We start from the raw sequence: 22468 nt of genomic DNA on the forward strand, positions 1-22468 counted from the left end.
ATGAAGAAAATGATGTCATTATTTAGATTTTATTAAGTACATTATGAATAAAAATGATCTCTATGATTAGACTATTGCAGTTTATTCTCCATTTGTCCTAAGGAATATAATGATTCTCATTCAAAAAACATCACTTTGTAAGAAGCCATTGTGACTGCCAGTTTATAAAAAGAGGATATTTAATGACACTTCACATTTTGTCAGAAATGTGACACTTTTTTCTCTGGTTAGATTTGTTAGGACAGAACGAGGCACACAAAGTCCAGCAGCATTTACACAAAGTAAAATTCAAGTATTTGACTGGATGGTGTTACTCCACGTACAGATGCTCTTGAAATACAAACAATGCTCTGAGACTAATTCCACATTTTTTGAATGTATATTTTCTACTCCCTCACACCTCTTCCTTTTTACTTCTCTCTATCTCTACTCATTTCTTCAGTTTCTTCTGCGCTGCTTTCTTCTTCACCAGCTGTAACCGTTTCATGGCGTTGAGCTGGGACTCTTGAGATGTTGGTGCTTTCTCTCCCGGTGCAGCCTTTGACCCATTCCCATTGTTCCCGTTACCTCCGACGTTATTGCCCCCGTTCCCTCCAGCACCTGTCTGGGAGCTGCTTGGGGAGCTGGCTCCTGATGACGCAGAACCTTTCCCTTGGCCTTCACTGCTCGATGAACGGTTCAGTGGCTGCTTACCCAGAGTCAGAGGTGGAGGGGGTTTCAGATTAACCTGGCTGGAGCCATTTCCATTGCTACTCCCTGCTATTTTGGCACCCCCAAGTCCTGACTTGGCTCCAGCTAGCCCAGACAGCCCGGCAGGCTTCTGACCAGAAGGAGTTGCCAAGGTCTTGTTGCTCCCACTCGGGCCTGAAGAACCTAGTTTGGAGCTAGCGGGAAGAGATGAGCTCGGTTTGGCGCCAAATGCAGCCCAGCCTGTAAGACCACTGCCGGAGGAGGAGGAGCTACTGCTGGTGGGATTGGCTGATGTGGTAGGTGGCTACATGAAATAAAAAAGGCATCAATGTAGATTATCAGAGTGCAACACAAAGTCAACACACCTAGTACGGTATTGTTATACTGTGATAATAACTTCTAATGTTTTGAAACTGAGACCTCAGGAGGACAACAATATTTCTGAATTCAAACACTACTTGCCTAATTGTCAGTGAGACTATATGTTGAAATCACACTCCTGAGACACCAAATGGGGATTTTTATACTGTCTTTCTGAAGATTTAGGCTCTGTGTTTATGTTTGACATTTTAATATTAAGGTTAACATTAAAAGTACAGTAACTGAAGCTTTTTACCACCTCGGGATAAATAATCCAATTTAAGATGCATAACATATGAAACATTCAGTGCACTAACTGATGTAAATGGTGTTATGAATGAGTGTACCAATCTCCACTCCATTCCTCTTGCAACACCTACAACTACTTCATCAGACCCTACTTTACCAATTAACACTCCAACCACCGTAAAAGCGCTTCAACCTTTGTGCTTTCAATCAAAATGTGACTGTATGATACAAGGTAACCAGTGACTTTGTATGTGAAGAGATAATTCAAAATGACCCAGAAATACAAGCTACATTTTGGAGCATCACTGCTAACATCTTCCGATTTGAAGCCATTGTCAGTGGCGAATTCACTGTAAAAGGGAATCTGGTCTCTTACCTATAAACAGACAACAACTATTAGCTGTTGTTTCTCTAACATTATTTATTCAGCTGAGTTACCAACAAACTAAACAGGAGCGTGACTTTCTTACTTGGGCAATACTTTTACTGCAAACTAACATAACTTTCACTCCCGACATGAGTGGTATTAACATAATCAGTGACTACAAGGGAGCATGTTTTGGGGTCAAAAAAAACTTCATGTCGAACTCCAAATAGCAAAAAGTGCTCTGAAAAGTTTTAAAACTCATTCCCTCTCGGGAAATGATACGGTACTGGAACACTATCCCAGCTGCAGAAGTCAGTGGTCTGATCCTTGAAAATAAATGTGTACTTTCTGCTTGCTTTCCTCTTCAGGGATTCACTGACTTTTACACCAGTTTTTCAAACTGACAGCAATTGCTCTTTTCCCTCTGGCTACCAATAATAAATTACAGATGGGGAATCCCAGTTTTTGCTTAACCTTAGGTTGACACAGGAGCACATGAGTGCCAAACAGGTTGGTCAAATATTTGTTAACTATTCACAATGACTGCGTCAGACATACTGAGTCAACACGTACCTTCACTTCTGTTCTTTTGAAGGCTTGGAAGGTGCTGGCTGCGTCCGTTTTGAGTTTCAGCTCAGTCTTTTTTACCAGCGTGTCTTTTACAACAGGAGCTGATGATGCAGATGCAGGTGACGGTTTCTGTGGAGGTTTCTGGGCCTTGTGGACAGAACAAAATTAATTAGTTTTACACAGAACCAACACCAGGTCCTCCTAACATGACTGTGGACTGACTGTACACGTCATCAGTGGTGATGGGCAGCGAATACTTGACCATAATTTAATATCCTCACCATGCGTTTCATTTGCCTGGTGCAGCGGGCACAATACCACACCAGCCGTGGGTCATTTACTTCTTTGTCTGTCACCTGGGGCTTGTGACAGTCCTGGTGGTACAGATTATGACACTCCTGACACTCCACCAGCTGATTTCCCATGGTCACCGTCATTTGTCTTAGGTTATTAAAAACACAACAAAAGAGTGAACATAGGAATGCAACACAGAGGTCACCAAGTTTAACTGTCCAGGCTAGGAAGAGATAATTGGAATTGGAGCAATATGAACTGACATCCTGAAGCTCAAGCATTACTAAATAATTATATTTACTAATAATTAACATGTACCTGCAAACCACACAAGCCAGGCCCATCTCCATGGCAAAGTCATCAGCGTTAGTCTCATCATAGTCATTTATGTTTGGCAGGAGGTCTTTGCTGGTCTGAACAGTAATTGGAGAAGAACGATTCTCCAGTTTCTCCGGACGTGGCTTTTTCGGCAGGTCCACCTCTCCCAAGTCAACCCTGACCTGTTTTTAAGCAAGACAGAATGAGGTCAGTTTGGACAATGCATGCCTAAAAACACTGTCAAATTATATCTACCATATTATCACACATGTGGAACTATGCACGTATGCTTCTTGCACTTTAAGAAAATCTCTGGACCCGGATTTCCCCATCATGCGATTAACTCTGACCTGAACTGCATGCTTGATGCAAAATACTGCTGCAGGCGTAAAAGAAAACTAGAAATCCAAAATGTAAAAACAACATTGCATTTTCCTTTCAGCTATCTTAACCGTCATTGCAAGATAACAGACATGTGCTTTACATATGAACATGTACATTTGATCACGACTTGACAACTTTCGCAGTTTATATTGTACTACTTCAGAAAGAAATCACATTAACAGGCATCACAGGACTCAAACATGGAGGTCAATTTTCCTTGTTACAGTCTAGACAGTTACAGTTTGTCTTTTAGCACTTTGAAGGTGCTAATGTGCAATAAAATTTGATACCTCTTTTGAGTCTTATTACCATCTTCTTAATTTGCCTGGTTACCTGTTTGCTCCATTCCCCCTCAATCTAAATTGTAACTCTCAATCAGCCTTAAGTCATGTGTGAGATACTTGTGAAGGAACTAACATTGAAACAGCTCACAGCTGTCCATGACACATTGTGGCACTAAATTATTCTAATTCACATGATTTAAAATGCATCAGGTACCTTTTCAGAGGGCCTCTTCTCTCCTTCTTTCTTGCTCTTTTCCGAGCTGGATTTGCTACTTCCGCTGCTGCTGCTGGAGGATGAACTTGAGGAAGACTTTGAATCTTGTTTACTTAAGCTCAGTTTTGACACAGATACCTTTGACACCTCTATATCCTAAAGATACAAATGCACAGAGTATAAGAGCATTTAATTGTGTTCAAATTACATCCCAAAGAAACTGAAAGAGAATTTGACAATAATGAGGTAGGGTGTGAATAAAAACATGTCTGTCTCCAATTTCTTACTTTTTGTGATGAACGGTAGGATGAGTCACTTCCTCTTGCAAGGGACTCATCGAGTAGACTTTTGAGTTTCTCAGCAGAGTCTTTACTCTTAGAGTGCAAATAACTCAGTCCCTTCAGAAAGACGGGGTCCAACTCCAAGCTGACAGGTCCAGCCATGGCTTAAATTGAGAATCATAAAGTATTGTCAGTTTTCCAGGCCTCAATTTCAACTTACAATGCTAAGTCCCACTACTAAAGTCTTTCCTAGACATGTTTTGTTAGACAAGTTAGTGATTTTCCAAATTAAACTCAAAATAAACGAACAAAAAAGCTGCAGGATCTGTATAGACAATATAGTGCTAACTTGCAATGTCAATCGACTTGGATGAGACTTTCAAGATTCATAGTACAGTAAAACTCTTCATCGACTGAAATAACAAAATATCTTCGCTGCAGTTGATACAACTCAGTATCACCTTGTAAAAAAAAAATAAAAAAAAAATGGGTCTCTAACATGGGGAACTTCCTGGAGTCAGTCTGATCTTAAGTTCATCCTGGTGTTAGGATTTAGCTATTTATTGGGCTCTTAACATTATATAACCCTCCTCCCCAAAAACAACAACAACAACAAAAAAATAAAATAAAAGATTTATACCGACGCATGAAAATCTTTAGAAAGAATAAGTATTCAGTGATAACTGTATGTTTCTTCTGGGCAAAGTTTGGAACTCATGCAATGGCCGTGTTTATATCTGAAACATTTTAAAAGATGACAATAAACACAATGAAAGGACGGGAGGACAAGAGAGGAGAGAAATAGATGAAGACAAAACAGTGGAAGTCAAGAAAAGACGCCTTAAATCGACCAGGATTTAAATTTGAAGTGTTCACTCCGATGACCAAGTGACACCTAGACACTGCTCTGTCATCTTAATTACTCCATGGCGATTTTACATTATTTTCATGCTTTCAGGTAGGATCGTCTGAAAAAACACGAGTCTCTTTGTTGAGCACCAAATCTCACAGCTGCCCTGATCTTTACCTGGTGGGTTTACTGAAGGGAAACGTACGGAAGCAACCAGTTCATTTGGTTGCTATTACGTTATTGGTCCGGACCGGGAACACGGAGCAGCGCAAGCGGCTAAAGTTTACTCTGAGCTGTCAGTTATAAATTAAAGTTCACAGCTTATCGTCTCCACTTGAATTACGTTACCTCGCACTCTGCTTCTGGTAAAAGTCGGACCCACAGCCCGGTGTTGTTGTTCTACTGAATAACTGAAGGATGGGCTGCACTTCCTACAAAGGAGCGAACGTTCCGTCTTGCAACCGGTGCAACAGCCAAATATGTCCGGAATCTTTAACAAGCGGAACCTTATCAGGAAATTGTTTTTTTTTTTAACTCAAGAATATTGCATATCGCGGCTCCTGAATTTAATGTTTAGTGAAAAGTACAATGTACACCGATTATATACGTACCGACGGAGCACTTTTAACATATTACGCCATTTTAAGTATTTATTTATTCCGAAGGAGACCGCAGAAGGCGCTGTGGAGCTGTGCTTGCCCACCTTTAGCACAAGGGAAGAAGAAGCGGCAGCATTTCAGGGTTGTTCTCTAACAGCGTGGTTTTTACTGAACCCGCCGGTGCATATTTCTGGATATCTCTTGCTATTATTGTAAGTACCTCTCAACGTCGTTCAAAGTGTTTGGTCCACCTGGTATTTTAGCTTACGCTCCCCAGCCGGGCATAGCAACACACATCCTGAACTAACGAGGGACATCCCATGTCTTTTAACCCACAGTATTGTTGTGTTTTACAATGAAACACACTGAGGTGAAGAAGCACCAGGGTCCCTCCCTCTACTTAGAAGTTTGTGCCCAGAACGAGGAGCCGCGTCTTCCCCTGCACACCTCCATTGTCCTGTTTCTCCTGTCCTACTGCGAGTGCAAGTCTTTCACAGTGTTTCTGGTCTTCAACGAACAAACCAGCCCGGAGTCTCTGAGGAGTCAGCTGCCAGCGTCTCTGAATGTCTCTGCCATCCAGCTGGAGGATCTCCCACAGCTGGTGAGGGGCTGCCGTCTCCCGGCTGTGTTGGATGAGACCGGGCGGCTCTGCAGGGCGGGGCTGGCAGTGGTCCTCAGACATATCATCAACAAAACCGTCGCGGCAGACCCCTCCAGAAATGATGTACTGACACTGCTGGGGTTCAAGAAGACATGTCTGAAGGCCTGTGCTGAGGTTGGTGGCAAATATATGACAAAAATACAAGAAAGAAATAGAAAGTGCTTAAATAGCAACTTTTTTTTCCTTTCTCACATGCAAGGTGCATGAAGATGATAAGTGTAAAAGGGTTAGGTGTTTTGCAACAAATGAGATATCAAGAACAACTATATTAAAAGACCTATGTAGTTTGGCTTTTCTCAAGCTGTCACAAGTGATCCCGATAGTTTTGACTTTTAAAACTCAAGTCAATCCATCAATATATTCAGGTGAATTTTGGGTAAATATGTCATCATCAGTGCTGTGCATACAGATTGTGTACATACTGATTTACAATAAACTAAAGTAACTACGATGTATAAGTTACAATTACTGAGAAGAACATATAATTAAATTGAAGTTATTAAAATGTTAAGGATTACAAAGGGGTTACATTTGAATATACTCTTCAGTGAAAAGCTTATATAATGTTAACTCTGTTGCTTCTGTTTCACAGTAATCAATGTTGACTGCTTTTGGGAGATTTACACTGCCTAGTTAAAATCAAGCTTTTAGGACTTTTCATTTTTATTGTCCAGTTTAAATCATTTATTCGAAAAGTAATCAAAATAAGTTGCATTGAAGAAATTAAAATGGTTACATTACTTTATTACATTTTTAACAGTCATACATTGCCTTCCCAACACTGATACCTACAGGGAAGCATGCAGTTCAGCACCAATGAAGAATCATTTTTCTATAATCAATTTGAAAAATGAACTCGTATGTAGTTGGGTTTCAACTAATCAGGTCTCAGTAGATCTAACAAAATTCACTAACCTCACAACTTGTTTTTGACATTGTTCTTCAGCATTAACCACCCAGGATATTATTCAGAATTGATCAGGTTTAAAGTCATTAGTGGTTCTCTGCAGGCTGCACTCGGTGGTAAACTTATTTTCTCAGTGGTATCATACTTTGACCAACTTCACTATAATATTTCATACAGTGAACCGTCAACAAATGTCTTTCAGTTTTGATTGAGGCTGCCGCTAACAAATAATTTCATTATTGATTAACCCATCGTTTATGTTCTCTATTACCTGGTTAGCTGTTTGGTCTAAAAATGTTAGAAAATGGTGAAAAATGTCGATGAGTGTTTCACACAATTGAGGGTGCAGCATAAAATGTCTTGTTCAGTCCCAACCAACAGTCCACAACCAAACAACATTCTGTTTATAGTCATGGAGAACCAAAGACACCAGGAAATAGTCACATTTAAGAAGCTGTAATCAGAGAACTTAAGCTTTTTTTCCCACACACAATTACCCAAAATTATTATTTGATTATTAAAATAGTTGTCCAATTCATTTCTGCTGAGTAACTAATTGATTCATCTTGTAATCATTGCAGCCTTAGTATTGAGTGACTGTAAAGACGGTGCTGTATTTGACGTCAAACCTCTTGTCATTCCTGACTCTCAGGTCAGCAAGTGGACCCGACTCTGTGAACTTGGCATCCCCTCTGCTGTAGAGGAACACCTCCAGAATCCAACAAATCAACATTGTCAACTGCCTGTCTCCATTCTCACCCTCGAGCAGAGGCTCGCTGAACCCGTCAAAGTCCACAACGATGACAAAATACGGAGACAGAAACTCCAAGAGCAGAGACAGAATGAAAAGAATGAGTCCTCTGAAGGCCAAGAGAGCCTGGACTCTGAGTCCAAGCCTGGACAGTCGTCCCAGGCCTGTGATGGTCTTGAGCTTCGAGCGGCTCTGGCCAAAATGTCTGTGGATGGAGTTCCGGCTTTGACCACCAGAGAGAACTCTGAGATCAGGAAAGTGAAGACAACAGATTTGCCTCAGCTGGAGCATGTGTTCGCTGAGGGACTATACTTCACTCTGACTGATGTGGTGCTGCTGCCGTGCATTCATAAGTATCTGGTAAGAGCTTTAGACGAGATGACATGACATGATTAATGTTTGAGTGTTGTCAGCAATATACCCTTGTGGCTGCGGACCTCCTTCCTATTAGCTTCAATGATTGCCTAATCTGGATCCATGAGTACACATCAAATGCTTATTTGATTTTATTGTCAATGTCTTTATTTCCTACATATTTCTTATAATTTCAACACGCTGACACACTTTCTTTAAGAAATATTCTTTCAGCAAAACACATGTTATTTTTCTGTCCGTCAAAGGCTTTGCCTTACCACTTTAAACAACACGCATGACTGAGGTGTGATGTCACCAATCTGACGTTGCCACTCAGGCCAGAAGGACCCACATTACATGTATTTGCTGGCGTCTTAATGCCTTTTATTATGATGACTTATCAAATTGTGCGTGATATATAGTTTTGACACTCCGGTCAGGGTGAGCAGGCGGTACACCCAGCTCCTTTCACATCCATCCAGGCACACTCTTGACTTAAGAAGACTCACTGCATCAGACTTGGCATAGGTTTTGCTCTCTAAGGTGGTCTAGAGCCACCTGGCAACGACTGATAAGAGCGTATGGGAGGGTTTCTATTCAAATGCAGCAGGTTGAAATGCTTTTCACTTTGCTTTGGGAACGATTCTCTCTCTACAGCAGATCAAGGGTTGGCAGGTTGTTATGTTGACCTTCAAATTGTTAACTTAACATTTTTTTTTAACACTTTAAAAGCTGGCAAACATTTTCTGATTATTCATCACAGACAATGATTTTGATGAGCTTGCTTGTAGCAATCGGAGTAACTGCAGTGGAGGACTGAGAGTTGTTTAGTACAACTGTATATCTTTATTGATCAGTAATGCTGCATTGTCAGGCAGTGATGTGGGACTCAACCTCCAGTTCACCTCTCAGCTGTCTCCAGCTATTCCCTGAGTGTGGGAATAAACTGAAGTTCCCACAATGAGGCTTTTAGTGGTCAGCTGTGCTCCAGTGGTTTCCAGTTTCACACTCAGCCTAGCGTGTCTCCTCCTAACGCCATTCACTGTCCACGACACACGCAGCCACAGTGGATCCTTTCCACTCCGCCCACTCATCGTACTGCAGAGTGCCCCCGTCTCCCTCTTGTGTCTTCGTCCCTCTTTCTCTCTTATGTCTTCCACACATTGTCACATGCACTGATACAGCTTCTCTGATCATGTCACTGTTTGTGTCTTTACTCTCCCCACCCGCCAACTCTTGTTTTGATGTTTTTCCCGCTGGCCCCTTGTGTGTGTCCATCCACCACTGTGATGAGTGAATTCTGGTGGAACCTGACATCTCGCTTCGCTGGAGATGACACTTCAGTCGAGTCATTTAATCAATATCTCCTTGTTTTTTTTCTTTTCTCTTTCATTCCTCTTTAATAGTGTTCCCTCCAAGCTCATGCCGCGAGCTCTCTACATCAGCTTCCCCACCTGCTGCGTTGGTACAGCCGTGTTCAGGAGGTACCTGGGTTGCTCCGCGCAGCCGAGGATTGTGGGTTACTTCTGTCCATCCCCCAAGTTCCCGCGTCTAGCCTCCCCGTGGTCCCATCAGAGAACAACCCAGCCAGCCTGCTGGCACAAGAGGAAGGCCAGGAGATGACCACACAGCTTCCTTTTGTCGGTGGCCCCAGGCCCACAATGACAAAACTTCAAGTAAATCATTGTTTTCCATTACTTATCTCTGTGCACGCGTTGCCTCTATAGTTCTCCAAACATTTTTGCTTCCACACTTGCATATACACTGACCTAGACTTAAAGTAGCTGTCACCCAGTGTCCCTTCATAGCACAGATAGAGGGTTTGTAGGCATCGACTGGTTGTTAACTATTATCCCTGTCATTTCATGCCTCCATTTTCTGCCGATTTAGCCTTCAAGAGTGTAGCTCTAAGATAATGTTTCGGCTTCTGGCAGGCTTTCTAAATTGTTGATTTTTTTTTGTCTTTCTGCCAGTTCTTTAACGTTAATTGCTTTGTCACAGAATTGTCATTTTAAGTGGGCTTTTTAAGGATTTTGGGCTATTTGTCTGTTGACATTTGTTTTCTTCTCATAGGTTGTAAATAGTACAGTCAATTTTTAGTCAAGACATTGAAACAAAAAAGGGACCTTTCTTTAAATGAAACAAATATGTTTATAAAAAAAGTATCCTCCTGCATTCAGCATTTTTTAAAAGGCACATTTCAGTACTCTCAGTGGATCCTTGTTGCCACTTGCATTAGTGCAGACAGTGCACATTCAGCCGGTCCTCATTTCAGGTGCAATAAATACAATGAATCCAGTCCAAAACAAAGCAAAGTTTTACATCCATACTTAGTTGTTGTTGTAATGGTTGAAATTCTTGGTGCTCCACTCCACACTTTTAAAATGCTGCTCCCTCAGGAAGCATTGGCAACGGTCACATGCATTTATAGTTTCCTTAGCTCCATGCCACCCCAGATATTACCTCTGCTCTGAACTAGCTTTTTTTGCAGCACAAGATAAGTAGGCCCAGCTGTTTAAAAAGATACTGTCTCTTCAACCCTGACTAACCTCTCACTACTGAGCCCTCAGACTGTTCTCTTGGCCTTTTTGCTCTCCTCGCTCAACAAAGATATTTCCTTGATTTCCTGCTGGCTGTGATGTGCATAACAATATATTAAGTGACAAAAAGGGAGAAAGCAGGAGGCTTTGGAGAATTTGGTTGGGGCTGAGTGAGCTGGGTGGTCAGGATGGGAAGTGTCTTAAACGTGCCATGCTACAGGATTAAATTGAGTTAGGCCCAGATGTGAACAAATGACAGTTTTCATGGAAGGTTGAAATCAGGCATTAAAAGTGAGAGGAATGTGCACAAAGACACATACACAATGGCCACCATTCTGTCTCAGCCTGGAGGGATTACAAGGATGGCTACATGTCGCCACCACCCTGTCTGCAGCGCAGCTGTTGCCTTGGCCTGTGTGTGTGTGTGTGTGTGTGTGTGTGTGTGTGTGTGTGTGTGTGTGTGTGTGTGTGTGTGTGTGTGTGTGTGTGTGTGTGTCTCTCTCTCTCTCTCTCTCTCTCTCTCTCTCTCTCTCTCTCTCTCTTTCTCTTTCTGTCTCTCTCACCAAGGCAAGTACATAGAGACAGAGAGGTCTGCTGTCTGACATGGTGGCAATCGATCCTTCACTGCGGCTAACCAGAGGCACCAGACTCATCTTGCTACACTATCCAGAGTATAAATGGCTCATAAACTCTCCCTCTTTCTCAGTTCAGTTAACACACACCAGTGCATGGCAGTCAAACTGCCTGTGCAATGAGCTGTAGAGACACAACCTGTGATCCAAATGTAAACAAAAGCGTAGGCCCAACACTTTCATTTCCTAACAAGGGCTAACAGTAGACCACAGCTTAAAAGATACCAGTAAAAACAGAGTTTATCTTGAAAGGAATATAACTCGGCTAAAACGATGAGTTAAATAAAAACTAAGAGGAATCTTTAATTTTTTTTTACTGGAAGAAGTGGGCTCACAGAAGCTGGAGCTCCAAAAACAGGGATTGTAGACACAATCTATGTGTAAACTTTATTGCAGGAAACTTTCACCTGGACCTATTGGGTTTAAGGCTTAACCAAGAAACCAAGCTTCTTTTTTCCAAGCAGTGTCCACCCGAAAGCAGCTTCAGAATACAACTATAGTGCATCGTAATGATGTGGCCGGACCACTTTCAATTTAACGAATAAAGACAGATTTTGGCCCTGGCTACATATTATATTAGTTTATATTACGGTGTTAAACTTTAAGTACATTTTAATTGCTTTTTACCCTATAGAAAGGAGTTGGACATTTTAAAGCTGGATTTTGTGGTGTTCTTGTATTGGATTGCGTTGTAGTGTAAGGTTGTTGTTGTTTTTTGTTTTGTTTTGTTTTTTACATATTTTGGCTTCTCCTTTAATGTAGATAAAGAAAACACAGCATAACACTGTTCAGCCCCATTGGGCCGTAGTCAGTCAACACACAAACAACTGAAGTACTAGTTCAACCTATAATGTTTATTGTAGAGCTGTGCATTACATGTGTACATGTGTTTTGATCACAGTGTTCATATTTTTCTGATCTCTTAGTTTATCTTATTAATATGTACAGAAGGAACCATGAGTCTGGGGCGACTAGTGAAGATATTAGAATTCAATAAAAAAAAAAATCTTTATTGATATAATAACAACTTAAGAATTCGAGTGAAAAGTTGAATCTCTGAAAATTGTTCTTGGATAGTATTTGATATACTCCTTTTATGCTTCAATTACAGCTGTACCCAAGCTGCATGGACTCCAAAAATGTGTGCAAAACTGGATAAACTATATTATTCCAGCATAATTTTACGATGTTCCAAAGAGCTTCTTGTTATGTCAGGAATCTTTGACTTTCTCAGTCTTCAAGTGCATCATAAATGTTAAACAGGGTTGAGGTCAGGAGACTATGGAAGGAAGTCCAGGACAGTCAGCAATTCTTGGTCTACTTTGGTCTTCCAGTAGTTCTTCAAAGCTTTGACGTGTGTTTGGGCTCATTATCCTGCTGCAGTATGACTCCTCTACAAAGATGCAAACCAAGGGATGCATCATGTCTCTGAAGAATGGAGTTCTTACTTCTGTATCGCTGTTTTGTCAATTTCTTCCTCATTTCTCGTGTTTTCAAATGTTTCTAAATTTACAGATTTTTCGGATTATTTATCAGTTCTCGAAAATATGACAAGACAAATGTGGTTTCAGACTTTTGGACTCCTCTGTATACATACAGTTCTGTGTTGAGTTATTTTGGTGTACAGGCCTTGAAGTGAGGCCAAAAGGTATATTAACAATATTTTGTTTTACCATTGTACCTTCAGAATACTTTCTTCTCCAGTATAAATGTCTGTTGTCTTCTTTTTTAAATTGAATTATTGTAGCAAAGTTCTGCCATACAGTACAGCCATATTGTATGGTAGTAATAACTAAATGGTAATGCACAGCATTTTATACATAGTACTGTCTACACTTTAGGCACTGAAGGTAAAGTGAGGATAATTTAAAGAATAATTTCATAGTTTTTATGTATTGATTCATTTCATACAGAGCGCACTAAACAGAAAAAAAAAACAAAATCAAATCAATACTTCATGACCACGCTTGGCTTTAAAACAGCATCAGTTCTCTGAGGTACATTTTCATTTTCACTCATTCTGTTCCAATGCCTCTGTCTCTTTATGTAATCCCAGACTGAATCAATAAAGTTGAGATCAGGGCTCTGTGTGGTCGTTTTCATGCTGCAGAATGAATTTAAGACCGATCAAATGCCACCCTGATGATTTGTTTGATGGATTCAAATCTGAACATCTAAAGTACCCAAACGTTTTGCACAGTTCTGTATTTTACTCGGAGCACTTTGATAAAGTTTCACATTTGGGTAATTTCAAGCGAAAACATTAGTTGTCAAGTACCACTACCTTATAAATAATTGTAAATTGTAAACCAATATGCCCGATATTTTGCTTGCATCCATATTTGTTTCTTCCATGTGTGTCATATAGCCTAATAACAGTTTAAGCACAAAGTGATTTCATATTTATTATTGGGCATTTAGCATCATATTTGTATTATAGTGGCTTTCCATTCACATGGGGGTAAAAATATAGAGCTGTCAGAAAATATTTTCCAGAAGATACTTAATAATAGTTCAACTGTACTAACTCAAATAGACTGCTGTGACGAAGTAAATAGTTACTGCTTTAACCTTCTCAAATGTAGTCTAGTAGAAAAGAAAGAAATGTGCTGTACCTTTGTTGCCCTTTTCTATGTCTTGTGTATTTAACTGAACTGGTTGTGCAGGAGTATTCACTATGCAGGTGAAGAGTTGTTCTCTCCCTTGAGTAATAAGTGCTGTAGCCATATTTCTTCCTGGGGTCCAGCTTCAGATCAGTGTAAGCAAGGTGACAAGGGGCATGTTTAAGAGCAGTTCTCTTCAAGTCACTTCATTTCAACCATTTGGACCACATACCCTCATGGCTGTAAAGTGGTTTCTATGGTAACATGTTTTTTTGTGTGCGTGTGTTCGTTCGTTCTTCCCCTAGGAAAATGGTATCGAGGCAGTCTTTGCTCCCCATCCCCGCCCTGCCTGGACCCTCCCATGGGACAGTTTACCAGGAGCTATCAACCCCACTGAAGGTAGTCAAATCGAGCCTTCTGGCTCTCCTCTTTGCCTCCCCCATTTTCCTTTTTGCCCCTTTGCCCTTGCACTGTTTTATTACTGCTTCGGTTTGTCTTTTTCTTTTTCTGTTCTGATGTCTTTTTTCTTTACTTACTTCATATTCATCTCTTTCTATCTGCATCCAAACCTCCTCACGCCACTTTTACCGCCTTCATGTCTTTGTCGGCATACCTTTACATCACTTGATACTCCCTCTAAATTCTTGTTTAACTTCAGTACAAATACTAATGATACTGTATACAGAGCGAGGAACATGTATAAATATTTACATCAAACCTCCCTGTGCTACTGTGGACTGGTGCTTTTCAGGGGCACCTTCCATTGACATGTTGCAGAGCTTTCTGTTCATCCTCAGTTGGATGTGGTTTCCCATGAGGCCCCCCTAATTATTTTTTAAGTGCTTATCTACATATTATTCTCCTTAAATGTTGCAGGGGTGTGTGTGGAATTTGTATGTGATAAAAAAACTCAACACAACAGAAACACACAAAAAAATGCATACACTGCTTATGTTTAATTTGTGCTTATGCCTCATATATATAGCATATCCACCTTTTTCCTTTAAACTGACATGGAGATGCTTTAACATGATGTATCGTAGTGTACATCAGACAGTTATGATACAGACAGTTAGGCAGACATGCAGGCAGTTGATCTGAGAAAGATGGAGTTTCGCTTGGGAATATTTTAAGTTCAAAGCTGATGATGCAGGTGAGCCAACCGACAGGGATGAAACTGTGTGCTCTGCTCCATGAAAGTTATGGGGGTGGCCTGCAAATCCCTCTGCATGTGAGCTTCAAGTGCAGCATCTGAGTGAATTATTCACCAAGGTGGAAACTCGGGATGTCACAATACCTGAAATGCATAATGTGATTGATTGATGCCTTTATTTGTGGTGTAAAAGCACAGAAAAATAAACCTCCTTTCTACCCTGCTGCTTTTTCGCTGCTCAATATTCGTGTTTTGCGGGTCAAAGTGCTGATGAGAAAACAAACAGTTCCACAAACCTAAATAATACAGTGTGCTATACAGGTACAATGTACAAGATTAGACCCAAAAATCAAGCACATATTATAATCGCTTGCTGATTGCACTGTACTAGTAATTGTTTACACCCATTTGTAACCAATTAATGTGCTCCCACAGTGCAACTTAATCATCTATTTCTATCCCAAACCCCACTGACATCTAAAAGCTCCACCCAAAACCTCCACTCACACCTCAACAGAAGTACTCTTGATGATGTGGGAATTGTGTCTATTCTGGGAGTGAGAATCATGTAGAGAGACTAAATTTTAGCTGTCCCACTTTTGTCAGCACTCTGCATGATAAACGGCACTGTTGATATCTCCTTTTGCAGTATTAGCCTGGTAGGTAGGTAGCTCCTGCGTTTCAGTACTGTGTAATTAAAGAGGAGCAGAGACGAAAGGCAGCCAATTTGTCCTGAACCTCAGTGCGTAGGCTTTCCCATCTATCTGCTACTACAGTATACACAGATGGTTGCACATATGCCTGCACGTACCGTACCGAAAATTGCAGCAATTTTCCCTTACATATTTCCATGCCTACAAAACTAATAAATAACATGCACAAGTCCTTGAATCCGGTCTTATTTATATGTATTGGCTTATCATTTATTGTGTAACGTTTGGTTTTGTTTCTGTACTCCACAGCAGTGGATTTAAAATTAAACAATGTCTAGGAGGTCAAAGTGCTGACTTTCAGCTTCAATTTGAGTGTTTACATCCACTTTCAATGAGCTGTGTAAAAATTGTAGCCCTTTTCATCCATAACCCCAATGGCTGAAAAAGGCTACAATTTGTACAATATGGACCTCCAAGCAGAAAGTCATCGCTTTAACCCTCTAGTTGTTGTTCCATTTGAAATCCATTGTGCTAATGTTGGACCCAACAGCAAAGAATTATCTCAATGATTTAGTATGGCACTGTTCTTTTAGACATGTTGGGTATTTCTACTTCCATGTCTACAAAGAATATAATCACATTCATGCATCTGTGAAAACCAAGTTTGACTCCTTTGCATGCAGTGGTAATAAATCCCACACACTGACACTTAGGTATGAACAATACATCGAGGAACAAAGGGACTTCTGTGAATGTGAGGTTTTTGTCCTCCTTGCGTCAATGGCTGCTTCGCTAAATATAGTGAGGGCTGTCTGCAAACAGGTAAACAGCAACATGAATAGAGGGGCCATTGTATAGAGCAGCCAGCTTCATGTCTCCAACACTTCACTTAATAGAAGGAGGATGAGAGGTAGAAAATAAAGCAGGATAGCATGATGGAGTGTGTGTGGCAGTGGTGAGATAGGGGTGAGACAGCATGAGGAGAGACAAGGGTTATCAGGAGAAAACAAGGCAGGGGAAGAGGGGTGAACGAGACAATGAGGCATAAAGAGGAAGGGCTGGTGAGTAAACCGCATAGTTGTCATGCTTGAGACATGCTGCTATTAGGTCCTTCAGGGTTGTTTTGGTACAAGGAGATGAGATGAGTTCCCTTGTCTGTGTCTTGGGTTACAAGAGTATGACAGAAGTTGAACTGCTGGAGTGAAAACTGGCTTCATTTGTCTCTGTCTCCCTGCTTTGACTGCAGCAGGGACATGATTGAGATTTCACAAATTCCACAGTTGACTGGTGTGTGTGTGTGTTTTCTTTCCTAGTTATTGGACAGAAACAATGAGCCAGAGAAAAAAGCTTGTGGTCTTTAAAAGAAATGTTACTACCTTTATGTTGCATTACTTAAGCATGAAATCCTCATGTTTTCTCATGTTAGTGATAATTGGACTTGGGAACTTGGTATAAGGGCAAAACCAAAATTTGTATACTTATTTGGGAAGCCAGTCAGGTAGAACATATTGATTTGTGTGTATTAATGATTTATCTTGTTTTCACCATAAATATTTCACAATTACAAAGTTTCAAAAAGTTTTCAATTTCCATCGCAAAAGCACAGCCCTGTTCCCAGAAAAATTGAGACACTGTGTGAAATATAAATAAAAACAGAATGCAATAATTAGCAAATCATGTAAACCCATATTTAATTGAAAATAGTAATGTTGAAATTGAGAATTTAAAAAAAAATTTTTTTTAGAAGATATGTGCTCATTTTGAATTTGATGGCAGCAACACATTTCAAAAAGGTTGGGAAAGGGGCATTTTTACCGCGGTGTTTCATCAACTCTTCTTTTAACACCAATCTGTAAACATCTGAGGAAACCAGTTGCTGGAGTTTCCAAAGTCAAATGTCCCATTCTTGCCTAACGGTGGATTTCAGCTGCTTAACAGTTAAGAGTCTCCTTTGCTGTACTTTTCATTCACGATGCTCCAAATGTTTTAAATGGATGACAGGTCTGGACTGCAGGGAGGCCAGACTCTTCTCCTATGGAGCCATGCTATTTTAAAACGTGCAGAATGTGGTTTGGGATTGTTTTGCTGAAATAAGCAAGGCCTTTCCTGAGTAAAAGTGTTGTCTGCATGGCATCATATGTTACTCCAAAGCCTGTATATATCGGTCAGCCTTGTAGTGCCTTCCCAGATGCGCAAACTACCTATGCTATGTGCACTAATACATCCCTATACTATCACAGATGCTGACTTTTGAACTGTGCACTGATAACAACATGGGTGGTCCCTCTCCTTTTTAGCCCAGAGGAAATAGCATCAATGATTTCCCCCCAAAAATTTAAAATTTTGATTTTTTTTTTACTCCATGGAACAGTTTTCTGCCTTGGTCTGTCTGAAATTAGCTCAGTGCCAGAGAAGGTGGCAGCGTTTCTGAATCATGCTTACATATGGGTTCTTTTCAATTTTAACCTGCATTTGTAGATGCAGCGATTAACTGTCTTCACAGATAATGGTTTCAGAAGTGTTGCTGAGCCCATGCAGTAATTCCCACGACAGAATCATGTCTGTTTTTAATGCAGTGCAGCCTGCCTCATTGGGATGCTCTTTTTTTTTATACCCAATAATGTTACTGGCAGCTGTGGGCTTGATTTTGGTGGGTCGGCAGCTAGAAACGACTTTATGCGCAAATTACCATACAAACGCGGCAAGAATCGACTGCAGACTAACTAGACTGTACCATGTTGTTTTGTTTCCTTTTTGATGCTTTCCTAGTATGTCATGTGGTTTATTGATCTGATTGTTTGAAGCCAAGTGATTTACAGATGATTCATCAATCACCTGCCAAATATTTTTTGAAAGTGCCAGCCATTTTCCAAAAAGTTTGTAAGACAACTTCTCTGTGGAACAAACACTGTGGTGCGTCAGGTAACCTAAAACTGTAATAACAGATTTTCTTGATATTGGTGGGGAGCAGAAACAAGCTACAAACACAACACAGTGCACAGCATTGACATATTATCTTTTTAAGAACTAAGCAAGCAGTTGCCTAAACATCTAGCAGTTATGGAGCAACATGAGTATTCATGTTTTTGGCCACCTAATTAATTTCAGTTCAGTATTCACTCACTGTTGGCCTTCACTAGCTGCTGAATATAATATCAGGCTCTGACTTTAGATTTACCTGTTAAATACTCTGCTACTCGTTGCTCATTGTCTGTTTGGTGGACAGTAGTGTACAGAGCGCTTATCGGAGTTTGGCTTGTCTGCTGCACCTGAATTTGATGCTATGAGAGCAGAGAGAGGAAACCAAATATGTCAATTTTAGAGCTGCAAATCAGTAAGCTAAAGGATGCAAAGCGATCACTAGAGTTGAGGGGAGAACTGCTGTGCTCAAGATAATTCTCTGTAGGCTTTTTCACATACAAGTGTGATCTAATTTTGATATAAAAATATTGATTTTAATTTAGCTCCATTCGAACTTAGTCATCATTTTTGATCTACAAGAAAAACAAGTGTTTTCATTTAAGTTCACACATGCTACATACAGTATTGATAAGACACATTCAGCAAATTCCAATTTTGGTCCTATATATTGTTTGCCTCTAAGGTTAAGCTTACAGTATATCAGGATATTTCTCAGACTGCAGGACTGCTGATGCAGGATTTAATGGGTTGAACCCTGTAGTAATGGCTATTCAGCATTATAACATCCATGCAGTGTTAAGTGATTTCACAGCATCCTGAGGTAGCATTAAACGCTGTTTTAAAAACTGTTTGCAGCTGAGTTGGAACTTCTTATTCCGTTTACAATAATCCCCCAGCCTCATTCCCTTCTTTGTAATTTAAATCCCAATAGAAATCTTGGCCTCATCAGAATATGTAGCCCACGCTTATGCTTTGCTTGTTTTTTCTACTCTCTGCTTATGTCTAGTGAGTAGTTCAACATCTGTCGTGTTTCACTTCCAGATACCCCTCAGATGATTACCAGTTGGTTTGGGAATAGAAAGACATGTCTGTAAGATGCATCAAAGATGGAATATCTATCCAATAACAACTTTCAAATATTTCATTATGTAGGTGGATATGTACTTTTTCTCTGCTGTGTTTAAAATGTACTTTTCAACAACTTATATTAATGAAGAGGGGTTGATTTCTTCCACCGTTAAGTCAGTTTAGCGGCCTGTAATGGCTGTGCTTTTTTCCCCTCAGGCATAACATCTCACTGTTATTGAAGTTATTCAAGAAGATAATTAGCTTGGAATGATTAAAGTCAAAATTTATGAATCTTATACATTTTCTCATTTCACTGGATTGGGTCGGACTATTGACTGGATGCCCTAAGGATAGTGCAAATTCTCTGTTGGACTTCACTAATGGATTATCATTAACTTTAAATAAATAAATATGACAATGATTTCATCTTCCAAATTATACTGTCCATGTCATCCATCTCATATCCTGCACATTACCTTCCAAGATTACACTTTACATTTCATTTGCTTATAATCACTGACAGATATTCATAGAAAGAATTAGCAACCCAAACTCAATTAATATTAATAAAATGATCAGATCTTAAGATCTGATGTGGAAATCATTACACTACCCCTCTACAAATCCATGTTGTATTAAGTTTTTGTTTTCTGTGTTAAGATGAGAGCAAGTCAGGGAATATACAATGTTTTTTGTTTTTTATCTACTTTATGTAAGTATACCTTCTTTTAATATTCTTGTTGTAAGTAAAGGGGTGGATCCAAAAGTTCTTGGACTGCTCCTGTTGCGTGCGAGCAGTGCACAACACTGTGAAATACACAGAGCAGGAGGAAGGTATAACCCGAATGAGGACGTGTTGATAATATTGCTGCTTGATCATCAGTTCCTGAGTTGCACACGTTTTTGTTCGCGCTGGTCTGGCACGTGTGTGCAATCTCTCTGTGAACATGACCAGAGGACTAGGAGTCTGGAGAGTTGTTTGAGTGACATGAAGTGTCCGGCGCTCAACCAGGTGGATTTTCTTTGACATTTGTGGCGTTGTGCACTGTGAATTTGTCCCCCAGGGTCCGACTCTCAACACCAAGCTCTACTGTGATGCTCCGAGACATTTCAGGGAAAACATTCAGTGCAAATGACCTCACTGAATTTGGCTCCTCACTTGTTTCTGTTCCCCGATGATTTGTTCAAGTTTCAGGAGCATAAAGAATTGCTGACGCTCAGAAAAGCATATGTCACTCAGGTGCTGATTTTGATTAAGCAACGAAACTTGGAGTACTTACTCACGAAGGTTACAGCTTCTTTCTGCTCCGTGCACATCACGGTGCTACGCATCGTTCGTTCACAACAGGAGCAGTTTATGAACTGAATAATCCACCCTCATTTATCAAACACACTGAAACATAAAGCTCATTAAACATCCATTTTCAGGAAAGACTAGAAATGAGGTTGGCTGAAAACCCTGTGAACCAAAATATATTTTCCTCCCTTACTTGTGGGGTGTGTGCACAACATTTAAGTCAACTGATTGAATTGAGTTCTGTGCACATGTTTTTTTTTTTTTTTCCTACCCAGCTGTCAGGCTGAATGAGGCTCTGCACAGCAGGCTTAGTCACAAATGTGTCTAACTGTTCTCCCCATCAGCTCAGTCTTAAGACAATGTTGACTGATTCTCTCTCCCTGACTACTTGTGTATTTCTTTTAACGCATTACTGTTTTTTAGGTGTGCTACGAGCTCAACACAAGGGCAAAGTCAGGACATATGACAAGATTGTTGTTGTTTTTTTAAAGTGTGTCTGCCAGTCAGATACTTGTCAAAAGGTGCTTTAGGCTTCTGGCGGACAAATGTCTAGGGTAATCTAGGCGTAAGGTTAATTGGTTGATTTTCCCTTCAGACACATACTCTTTCAAGTAGACTTGAGCACAAGACTAATAAATATATCCGTCCAATTTCTTGGCACTACATATAAGTTACTGATCTTGTCACGTTTTCAGAAATCCGACTCTCCAAATGCTTATAATGAATGAAATATCCCACCAGAGTGCTTTGTAGTGGGTTTGATCTGAGAATGTTTTGAGTTGCAAAGCAAGATTAATAAGAATTGCAACAGTTCCTCAAAAGCAATTGACCCAGACTAATCTTGAATCCAAGATCCCTTTCACATTTGTCCTTGAGATAGTCGGCAGATTTCTAATTTACTGGAAAATAAACTGTGTAAAGTCTACAGCTGGGCAGGTGCCTTTGTTAGACTCTATTTAGGCACAGTTGTGGTTTGAGCCTACTGTGTAATGTAAGCACGTTAACATGCTGATGTTTAGCAGGTTCGCCTTCTTCTTTTAGCATACTAACATTTACTTATTAAAACAGAACACCAACTACAACTGACACTGGAGAGCAATGTCAGAAGCTTGGCACACTTTTGTTTTTAGTTTGCCTTGAAGGAGAGGTGTGTGTAGGTAGAGCTGTCAGTGCATGTATAAATAAAAGTAAATTCCCTGTTATTAATACTAAAGAGTTTCATTATGGAGTACATTTTAAGACCAATACAATTTATAAATGTTTTTTTGAAGGTTGGTGAGGATATGTGTTTGTACTGCGTTCTGGCATTTGGTTAATACTTTATTCCCCCAGGCTTTACTGCTCCAAACAGCAGGCTGCAACTCCCAAATCACTCCTCTCATTCTCAATTAATTGAACTCATTAGAGCCTTTAAATTGGAGATTTAAAGATACGCAGTAAACACGGGACCTAGCACAACAGCCACCC

General features: G+C 40.2%; 2 protein-coding genes across 4 annotated transcripts in view; one reads left to right on the top strand and one right to left on the bottom strand.

Moving 5' to 3' along the window:
- Positions 1 to 52: 52 nt before the first annotated feature.
- Positions 53 to 5309, bottom strand: ints12 (integrator complex subunit 12). 2 transcript variants are annotated; one of them, XM_069715398.1, is made up of 7 exons: positions 5210 to 5309; positions 4018 to 4175; positions 3731 to 3886; positions 2849 to 3030; positions 2518 to 2677; positions 2240 to 2383; positions 53 to 994 (listed from the first exon to the last, which is right to left on the bottom strand). In XM_069715398.1, exons 2-7 carry the CDS (start codon positions 4171 to 4173, stop codon positions 431 to 433), a joined length of 1362 nt encoding a protein of 453 aa, XP_069571499.1. In that variant the 5' UTR covers positions 4174 to 4175; positions 5210 to 5309; the 3' UTR covers positions 53 to 430. The 2 variants fall into 2 exon arrangements, with proteins under 2 accessions (XP_069571499.1, XP_069571500.1); XM_069715399.1 differs by lacking the exon at positions 5210 to 5309 and adding an exon at positions 5039 to 5197.
- Positions 5310 to 5583: 274 nt separating this feature from the next.
- The window catches only part of gstcd (glutathione S-transferase, C-terminal domain containing), a 45884-nt gene continuing 28999 nt past the window's right edge, over positions 5584 to 22468 (top strand). For both annotated transcript variants that reach the window (XR_011311667.1, XM_069715384.1), the window contains exons 1-4: positions 5584 to 6235; positions 7681 to 8139; positions 9540 to 9809; positions 14214 to 14307. Coding sequence is in view for 1 of the 2 variants with exons in the window: in XM_069715384.1 (XP_069571485.1) it covers positions 5816 to 6235; positions 7681 to 8139; positions 9540 to 9809; positions 14214 to 14307 (1243 nt within the window). In the remaining variant the exon portion in view is untranslated. The remainder of the gene's footprint in view (positions 6236 to 7680; positions 8140 to 9539; positions 9810 to 14213; positions 14308 to 22468) is intronic.

Source organism: Brachyistius frenatus, unplaced genomic scaffold (assembly GCF_029030835.1).
Source record: "Brachyistius frenatus isolate BFR_SWC_R1_liver_20210118 unplaced genomic scaffold, ASM2903083v1 Contig_142, whole genome shotgun sequence".
Taxonomy (NCBI): domain Eukaryota; kingdom Metazoa; phylum Chordata; class Actinopteri; family Embiotocidae; genus Brachyistius; species Brachyistius frenatus.